The sequence below is a fragment of the Marmota marmota genome, unplaced genomic scaffold, assembly GCF_001458135.2.
Source record: "Marmota marmota marmota unplaced genomic scaffold, marMar, whole genome shotgun sequence".
NCBI lineage: Eukaryota > Metazoa > Chordata > Mammalia > Rodentia > Sciuridae > Marmota > Marmota marmota.
Genome location: NW_026000052.1, coordinates 2,538,004 through 2,547,752, shown reverse-complemented (window position 1 = coordinate 2,547,752; position 9,749 = coordinate 2,538,004). Strand labels below are relative to the sequence as shown.

Sequence of the window (9,749 nt, the reverse complement as noted above, 5' to 3'; positions counted from 1 at the left end):
ACCTGTGTAAAGCTACAAGGCCTTTACTATTGTCTTATGTGTTGTACGTTTGTGTGCACACTTGTGTTTTGTGTTGTATGTCTGTATGTGCGTATGTCCATATATCATATATGAGGAGCACTCATGAAAAAATGGATCTGAATTTTTTTTACTCACATGATTTGAATGGTTTGGTTTGAATTTGGTAAACAGCTGTTGAGGATTGTTTTAATATGTGAACAAATAGGGAGGTTGGCAGATCTGTTTGTTTACTTTCACCTTTCCTTTTCATTATATTTAATAATGCTGTTCAGGATAATGTAAATTGTTCAGAAAATTGTTTTCTTAGTACCTGTTGGAATGTTACATAATTTTTTTTTAGCCATCATTGCCAGAATTCCTATCTTCATCCCAGTGCCGGTGAAGACAAAGATAAAACCAAACTACAGCTTCTTTGATAGTTATCACAACAAACTGTATAAACTGATGCATCAATGAATAATGTAACTCAACAAGTAATGCTCAATCAAGGAGTTGGTTTACTTTGGGAGGAGATGGACATATTGATAGATTCCTTTGCTTTGAACTGCTTGCAGAACTTGCCTGGACTATGTATCACTTGTATGCATTGTAAACTGTCTGTTGGTGCAGCGAATTGTGGTAATGCTGGGGTATCTTTGCTGATGGTGTCACCGGTGGTACAATTTTTCAAAGGAGCCGTCAACTGGCTTAGTGTCGTGGCATTTCTGTATCCTCCTCCCTTCTGCTAGTGATAGTCTGGAATTTGGGGGCCAGCAGAGGTGAGGCAGAGAACCTCACCCCCCACTGGCACCAGGCCCAAATTTGGGGGCCAACAGAGGTGAGCAAATAACCTCACCCCCCCACTGGTGCATAGGCCTATCCACAAGTATGGCTGTATGCTGGACTGGTAGTCAGTGACGGGTAAGATCCAATTGCAGTGGTACCAACCTAAGACAGGAGGCTGACGCCTTGAGGTCAGCTCATCCGATGACGGGTAAAGGCCATATGTAGTGTTGGACAGCCTGACAGGCACGGTCCCTAAGCCACACGTTTGGTGCTTGATTGAACGGAGGGGGGGAGATGCTGGGAGCCGTGGCCGAGTGGGAGTGATGCATGGCATTTTTGGTTGGGGGGTGACGCCAGCGGGCCATTGGGATGGTGATGGTTGTGTTGAAATGTGTGTTCGGTTGGATGTTGGACCCCTGCTGTCCGCCTCGGCCTGCTGCTTTGGAGCTCTCGCGGGGACTCCCGGAGAGTTCCCATTGGTTGGGGGGGTGCGGTAGGAGGGATTTCCGGAGGAGGGATTTCCTGTTGGTGTGTTGTGTCCCGGGAGAAGGCCACGTGCGTGGCGTTCGCGGGAGTTCTGGAAATGGAGTTTGTTCCTGCTGGAGTGGCTCGTGGTTTTGTGCCCAGCCGGACTGCAGCAATCCTGCCACTCAGGACTCCCACGATGATTTCTGGGAACACCCACAGGATGCCCAGCAGAGCACCACACCATCTGCAGGTGCCTGAAGTTGGGTGTCACAGTGGGTCAACTGAGAGGAGCCTCAGTGGCCCCAGTCACTGGCCGCAGAGAAGAAAACCCCAAACCTGGGTCCCCATCCTCGAGGTCAGGGAAGGCACACTGACTGGGTGTTACTGGCTCTTTCCCATTAAAAACGGCACAAGTTAGTTAGAAGGAAAGATGCGGATGCACCACGTCTCACTGGTTCCTGGAGCATCTGTGGTGCGAAGTCCTCCCCGGGGCCCAGGGTGTGGATCATGCCCGGTACCAGGGGTGAGACATTCCCGTGGCATCAGGGAGGCCTCCGGAGCGGGACTCTAGGGGGGCACAGCTGGGGACCTGTTTCTCCCAGGCTCAGCAGGGTTTCTCTGAATGCTGGGGAGGCACATTCCCTAGTTACATCCTCCCTGCCCTCGGGCCAGCGGGCCTCCAGACAGTGGCTCAGAGGGCAAGGCCACCTTCCAGCAGGCTCTCAGATGGCATCTGTGGGGAAGGACAGGACTCTCCAGGCCTGCTCTCTTCACGCTAGGAGCGTCCTGGCAACGTTGCCTTCTGTGCAAGGTGTCCTTGCTGCGGCTGTGAGGCAGAGAGGGCGCCATGCGTTCGTGTCAACCTCTGTCCTCCTGTGGACGTGGGACAGTCACAGTTCTGAATGCCTTGTGGTTAGATGGGGCCGCACACTGGAGAGTCGATGAGGGAGGCCCACAGAGGCCAGGCCAGGGGTCTTCCAGGACTGGCCCAGAACCTCCCGCACCACGTCGGGGAGAACGCTGGCCCCTGCCAAGCGGCACTGCAGTGTGGGGTGGGGTCTATGGTTTTAGCAGCTGGCAGCCCTCAGGCCAACTCCTGCCGGTACCACAGGAGCCACCCTGGTGGCCTGGCCTGGCAGCCCCATGGCAGGCTGGAGGGCAGAGGTTCGAGTCTGATACAAGCGTTGCCTCTGACCCCACGTAGGTGGTGGCTGGAACGTCCACGTGGCTCAAGGGGAGAGCTTGGAAAGCAATTTGAAAGTGTGTGCTTATTTTTCTGGGTCCTCTGACGAGATGTTACAAGGAGAAGGAGAGCCCCGCGGTTTCCAGGGAGAGCAAGGACAAAGGGATTAAAGAGTTGGGGAGGCTGACCGGTGGCCGTGGAAAAGGCCCGACATCTAGACGCCCCCGCTGCGCAGAGCGGCCTGCGGGCGCCTCGAGGCGCGTCATTTATTTTTCTTTAAGAGTCTCAGCCTGTAGTAAAAATCCCTCCTGCCAGACCAGGGAAGTCGCCTGAGCTGACAGGCAGACGGGGTCGGTGAACTAGTGGGGACCTCAGGAAGACAGGCGGGGGGAGCCGCGTGGCAGGAGGAGCCTGGTGCCTGACCCTGCCGGGAGCCTCGCTCTGCTCACTGTGACCTGGACCTGGGCGGGAATGAGCTGCGCTGGCCTCCGACCCCGGCTGCGGAGGTGGCTTGCGAAGGGCGGCTGTCTTCAGGGAGAGGCCGCCCAGGCGAGGGCAGAGCTGGGAGCTTCCCACACCCTCTGGGCTCCCGGCCAGCGAGGCCTCCCACCCTGTTCTTTAGCTGCACTTGAGCTTCTCTGGTTGTCATTGTCACCATGACTAGTCAGCCTGAGGCATATGGGTGGGGGGCGGCTCAGGAGCCATTCCTGGAGCTTGCCTGAGGCTGGCGCCCCACCCCCACCACACGATGTGGTGGAAGTCCAGGCAGGAAGCCAGCAGGACCAGGAACCATCCGAAATGCCTTCTGTCCCAAGGTGGCACCCAGGGCCCCAGAGTGCTGGGTCTTCAGTGGCGAGAAGGTGCTCTATGAAGAAATCGGGGTTGAAATGCAGGTCATCAAATCCCAGCGCTCGGCTCCATCCCCCGCAGACCCAGACTCCGTGTCCCAGTGGCTCCCCGACAGACCCATGTCCCTTCAGCTGCTTTTGGAGACCTACAGGCCTAGCCCACTCACTGCCACCTTAAGATGCCACAGGATGGTGTGGCCAGGGCAGCTGCTCCCAGCCCTGCAGACCTTCCTCTTCCCAGGGCAGCTGTGCCCTCATGAGAGCTGACCTTGACCTTGACCTTGGGAGTGCTCTGTCACTCGAGTTTCCTGGGCTTGCAGCGAGGACACAGGAGTCAAGGACAAAGCCACATTAGCAGGCGCAGCCCTCACTGCCCGTCCTATGTCTGGGCACTTGGCCCTGGGCCAGGCGCCATCCTCCCATCACTAAGTGGGCAGAACAGAGAAGCCGTGGGCCTGCACACAGGGGGCCTGCCTCTGTTGACCCTGTGGCCCAGCCTCTTCTGGGGGCTGTGCCCGTGGGGCTCTAAGGAAGCTCTTTACCCTGACTCTGTTCCCAGCACGGCCTTCTGCTCTACCAGGAGCTGTGCTGTGGCGGCTGGGGGTTGGGCTCATCGCTGGACCACGGGCACCCTGCGGGCCACACAGCTCCCTGGATTGGGCACACGTGTGACTCCAAATTTGAGTGCCCATCAGAGCCACCTGGGGAGACCAAAAATGCTGTCATGGGCCCTCCTGGGTCCTGGGAGACCCAACTTTCAGGGGAAATAGCTGGAATCTGATGTTTTAGAAAACTTTCTGGGGATTCCGATGGTGACCATGGTGAGAACCACTGTCAGCATGTCCAGCAGGCAGAGTGATGGCCAGGCCTTCTCCCACCCCCCAGCCACGTGTCCAGGGAGGAAGATGCACCATGAGAAAGCTCACGTAGGAACAGGTGGCAGTGTTTGTCACCTGACTCTCTGCGGAGCAGACCTTCTGGGAATCGGTGTTTAGAAGTGTAAGAATCTAGTCTAGAAATGCAATGAACCCAACGTCTCTCAGATTCCAAAGCAGGCTATAAAAGCACCAAGATTTACAAGTCCAATCGTAAGACTAAGTCAATTAGTTAGCTCCATATTTCAGTCGGACTTATGAGACCTTTTTCATGATAGGCCAGATTCCTTATGCGTTATAAGATTATGAAATACCAAGCCCATCTAGACTCCTAAATATAAAAGCTGTGATTCTGTGGCCTTAATGGGACGTTGCTGTCCCTGGGGATATGGGGACCTCTCCCTGCAGTCACTGACTCAGGGACACTGGATGCCAGGGAAAGACGTCGGTGTCACTCCTATCCCTGGATCTGATCATCTCTGTTTCTTTAAAAATGATTCAGACCATTTTAAAAGATGTCCCCGGCAGCTCCTGTGCTGAGGGCTTGGTCAGGGCTGGCTGGATCGGAGGGCTCTGACCCTGGACTCGTCCTGTGTGCAGTCATCCCCGGGGGCTGGAGGGCCTGCTGCAGGTGGCAGCTTGGGGGAAGCAGGTCACTTCCTGCTGGGCCGACCTCTCCCCAGCCCCTGGCTCTCTGCTCCCCGGCTGCCGTGAGCTGGGCAGCTCCCTCCGCTGTGCCCTTCTGCTGAGATGTCTCTGCCCTGGACCAGCCGACCCAGGCCTGACCTCTGAACCCTGAGCCAGGGGAAGCCGCCTCCTCTCGGGAGTTGGGGCTGCAGCCGGGAAAGCCGAGTCACACGGGGTGTCGAGGGGTGCAGCTGCCTCCTTGCGTTGCGTGGAGAAGGTCGAAGGGGTCCCCACAGGCCTTACCCAGTGTCCTCCTGAGTGGCCTTGGGGTTGCTCCAGCTCAGGGCTCCTGTGTGCGCACTCAGTGACACTTCCAGGCCACAGAGGGGATCCGTCTGGGAGCGACGGTGTGTGTCTGCTGCCCTTAACTGCATACCCCGATATTTCCTGATTTAGTGCCTCCACCGTGATGCGACCAGCAGTATAAAAGTCCCCGAGTCCCTACACTGGGCACTGAGGGTCTTTCTCACTCAGGGGCTGCGGAGGGAGGAGCAGCACTTGTTTTGGTAATGAGCTGCGTCTACCCAGTAAGTAATCAGGAGGAGGACCTTTTATAGGAATGTTGGCCGCCGGCTTCAGCACAGCTTCTGTTCAGACCTCCTCCCGTCCTGTGCAGGGTGCTGGGAACCCAGGGCCTCCAACGAGGCCTTGCTCTGCCATGGAGGAGCACCCCGCCCTGCTAGGCATGTTTTACTGAGCTTCCAGATATACCTCTCTCACTCCCCGAGGAGCCAGCCCTCTCCACCCACCCACCATAAGTAGCTCGGCAAGACCTTGGTGGGCTCCTGACCTACAGAACCTCAGGTCACCAGATGCCGCTGTTTTAAGGCACTAACTGCGTGGTGACCCGTGGAAGCTGGGCTGAGAGTCTAGACACAGGCCTGTTGCAGAGGTCCCGTTCCCCGGGCCCTTCCTTTCCTCTCTGAACGTCTTTGGTAAGCAGAGTCCTGGACTGGACATGGCCACCCCTCCTTCCCCAGCCTTCGCCCTTCCTCAGTCCTATAGAGAAATTTCTCCCTGGCTGAGACAGGGAGACCCCACCCACCATCTCCCAGGACGTCTGCTCAGCTCAACTGAGTTAGGCCCATGGTCCCAGGAGGAGCTGGGCACTGGGCAGGGCAGGCCAGCTCTGGAGATGGCTCCGTCAGCTCCCGGGGGCTGCCATTATCGGATGCAGACGCTGGGGTCCCTTGGCCCAACGACAATGGAAGGCTCCCACTAAGTCCCGCTCCTTTTATGAGAGCTTCCAAGTTCCAAAGTGTCCTTAAAGGTGAGTGAGGGGCCATGAGTCAAGAGGGGGCTCAGGAGGGAGAGATGGGGTCACCCCACCAGGGGACAGAGCTTGGCACTGGAGGTGGCAAGCCGGGAATATGCTCTTAAGCTTTGGGACCAGGGAGGTCGTCTGCTAAAAGGGCTTCCTGACCGCTCCTGACCTACCGAGCTCCTAGAGCCCCATTCCAGGGCCCAGATGTGGGAAGGGCTGGAAACCCTGCCACTCGAGAACCAGGAGTCGGCTCTGCGGCCTTCTGGGCACAAAAGCCTCCTCAGAGTGGTTCGTCCAGTGAGGTCGTGGTGTGGGCTCAAGGGCCAGGCCAAGGGCTCCGCAGGCCGTGGGGAGAGGGGAGGCGGGAGGCCGTGTGGCCCTGTAGCTGGGACCAGCTGAAGGTTTGTGACTTCGACGCAGACACTGGGGTCCCTTGGCCCAGTGACAATGGAAATGAAACCTAGTCAGGCAGGGAAGTGGACACGCAGGCAGGACTTCTGCGGGGACGCCCCTTAGGAAGGGAGACTCCGTTCAGGCGGGTGTCAGGGTGGCTCTCTGGTGAGCGAAGGGGCTGCTTTATTGGTCACGGGTAGGGGCGGGCGGGCTGGTTGGTCAGGGGCACCCAGTGGAGCCCCGGGCTAAAGGGGAGTCCGCAGCTGTTCTCAGGGTGCAACAGCACCCGACCTCAGGGGGGCAGAGCCCACTCTGGCTGGGGGCTCAGCCAGGCCCCTGGGTCTGCTGTCTGTCTGTGAGCCAAGGGCCTGGGTGGGCTTGCCCTCGCCCCTGTGTCCTGGTCTCACTGTCCCCACCTGCACAGGTGGGAGAGGCCTGTGGGAACTAGGTGGGCCGCACCTTCATCTCCGACATCTGGTAGCTGTAATTGTACCCCTTCCCCGTCTTCCAGTTGACGCCGTTGGCAAAGGTCTCGTGGTGACCCTTGAGGTAGAGGCCATTTAGGTTGGACAGGTGGCATTGAGAGTGCCACCAGGCTCCACGATACTTCTCCGCACAGTTGAAAGGGCTGATGTCATTGTCCTGGTCCTTGGTGGAGAAGAACCTGTTGTTGTGATACGTCAGAGAATCACCTGCGCGGGGAAAACGTGGGTTCCGTGGTGCTGGAGGCCGCCCTAGGTCCTCCCCGGCCCTGCCTCCTGCTCCCAGCCTGACCCTCACCTGAGCACACATGCTGAGGCCCAGGAGGATGCCCGGCCTGCCCAGGCTTGGGGAGGAGGAAACCGCAGGTAGGTCCCCCCGTCCCTGCAATCTCGGCCTCCCTCCTGCACCCGCTGCCTGCTCCCCGCAGGGCTGCCCAGGACCATCAGAGCTGTCCCCCCTCCTGTGCCTCTCCCATGGACTTCTCCCCCACCTGCCTGGTGGTCCCCAGGGAGGCACAGCACAGCCCCCACATGGACCCACCCTGCTCCATGCTGGGCGGTGGCACCTCTGGCTCCTACCGGGGGCACTTCACCCACTAAGCCTTACCCCCTGCAGAAGGCAGTCTGCTCCCTGCCCACGGCCCTCCCGGGGGTCTCAGCTGACAGTGAGCCTGCGGAGCAGCCACGGACCCAGGCTGCGGGCACGGAGATTCCCCAGGCCATCCAGCACTGGGTCCCGTGCAGCCAAGTTGGCTTCATGCACAGCCATCTCCAGAGGCCGCAGGGGGCTCCATGCACTGGGAACCCTCCAAACAGGTGCTCTGTGGGACATGCCACCCAGAGTCCTGTGGCCAGAGTCCCTTGGGAAAGGATGTCCCAGGGACATGTTTGGGAAGCAGGGATCCCAGGACCTATGGGAAATGACTGTTCTCTTCTGGGGTTCACCCGTGACAATGGGCAGTCACTCAGGCCCCCTCCCCATGGAGTGGACATGGCCCTGGAGTGTCAGCTGACTGCATCCTAGGCCCCACACTCCATAAGGACATGGGTCTGGGCATCTGCTTTTGCAGGTGGGAAAACCAGGTTGAGTGGTGGCCCTCAGCTGGGTCCCCAGGGGAGACTCCACTCTCAGCCTCAGCCCAGGCCCCAGGCGGACGCTCACCAGCACTGCCTCCAACAAAGGCTCCTAGGGTGAGCTTGTACTTCTCTGCCTCCCCCGCCACCCTGAACGAGCTGTACTTGGCAAAGTCACGGTTGCCCTCAAAGTCCACCAGGTCCACCCGGAGCTCGCTGGTTCCTGTGGGGACGGTCTGGTCTTAGCCCTCGAGATCTTTATGCCACCAGTCACGAGAGGTCCCTATGTGGGGCAATGAGTGGCCAACGTCTGGACTGGGCAGTCAGAGGAAGCTGTCTTGGGCATGTCTGAGGACCCGGGGCCATGGGGGACCTGGAGTGGCCCCTGGCTCCTAAGCAGCCTCCCACCCCCACTGGTCGTGCTGAAAGGCCACGTGGGCCCCGCCCTGGGAGGGCACCGGGGCTGTGTGGGCAGGGGCTCTTGCAAGGACCTGGGGCACTTGTGTGGACACTTCCCCATGACCACGGGGCAGAGGGCAGGAGAAAGGGGCCTGGCTTCTTTCATTTGGCCACAGGGCAGTCAGGATGTGGATCAGAATGGGTGGGAGAGCTGTGCTGCTTGGGGGCTGTCGGGCCACTGTCCTGGAGGCCACTGTCCCACAGGACAGACAGCAGGGGACACAAAGCCTGTCCCCAACCTCACTGTCCTTGTACCCCTTGATCTGGGGTTCTCAGATGCCAGTGGCCCACAATGGACAAGTGCCACCTGTGTCTTGTGTTCTGGGAGACCCCAACAGGGGGCACACGGCCTGGAATGTCACAGCTGAGCCCTGCCTGTGACCACACTGGACACCTGGGGTCATGGGGCTCTGGGCTTCTGCCCTGGAAGCCCTGGTCTGACGGCGGGTCCTTTCTGTCCAGCCCATGGCCACCCTCGCCCAGCGCTGCCTGCCTACCCTGGGCGGTCAGGACCTGGATGTTGTCATTGCCCAGCCAGAACTCCCCCAGCTGACTGCCGAAGCCCTGCTTGTACGCGGCCCAATCCCGATAGAAGTCCACAGAGCCGTCGAGCCTCCTCTGGAAGACCTGCAGAGCAGCAGGGGACTCGAGGGGAGGCCAGGCTGACTGCCACAGCGCAGGGACCCCGGCCTCAAATGGGAGCAGGGACTGATAGTTCTCAGAGCAGCAGGCTGGAGCCCCGGGCATGCCGCGAGGTCTCATTGCAGATAACCCATGATGGAGGAAATGGAGGCTCAGAGAGGGTAGGCAGCAAGCTCAAAGTCACACAGCAGGAGGGTAGTGGGCTTCCTTGGGATCTCCCCCTATCGCCTGGGCTTTTACCCACAGGGGTCACCTCCCCGTCACTTCTCAGTCTCTGTCCCCAGTGAAGGAAGGGGCCGGAAGGCACCCAGGGAAATGGAATCCCACAGGCCCTGTTCTCCCACCAGCTGCAGAGCCTGGCCTCTGAGATTCTTAGGCCACTGCCTCTGCCTGAGGACCCCAGCGGCCGGCCGACTCACAGTCCATCCCCCACCGTCAGTGTGCATGTCACACAGCACAGTCAGGGGCTGGCAGCTGGACAGGTAGACGGTGTACCAGCCGCTCAGAAAGTGGCCTCGAGTGAGCAGCTCCTTACAGGTCCGAGGTCCTGGGAAGAGAACCAGGGGTCAAGTGGGATGGGGCCTGGGC

The 9,749-nt window shown here is 59.1% G+C and overlaps 1 protein-coding gene across 2 annotated transcripts in view; it reads right to left on the bottom strand.

The window, feature by feature from the left end:
- Positions 1–6,653: 6,653 nt before the first annotated feature.
- LOC107159234 (ficolin-1-like) overlaps positions 6,654–9,749 on the bottom strand; it is a 7,292-nt gene continuing 4,196 nt past the window's right edge. Inside the window, exons 6-9 of one of the 2 annotated variants that reach the window (XM_015505826.2) lie at positions 9,581–9,708; positions 9,017–9,146; positions 8,149–8,283; positions 6,654–7,196 (exon numbers count right to left, since the gene is read on the bottom strand). In XM_015505826.2, the coding sequence (XP_015361312.1) occupies positions 6,949–7,196; positions 8,149–8,283; positions 9,017–9,146; positions 9,581–9,708 (641 nt within the window). In that variant the 3' untranslated portion in view covers positions 6,654–6,948. The remainder of the gene's footprint in view (positions 7,197–8,148; positions 8,284–9,016; positions 9,147–9,580; positions 9,709–9,749) is intronic. The other variant, XM_048813367.1, reaches the window with a different exon arrangement.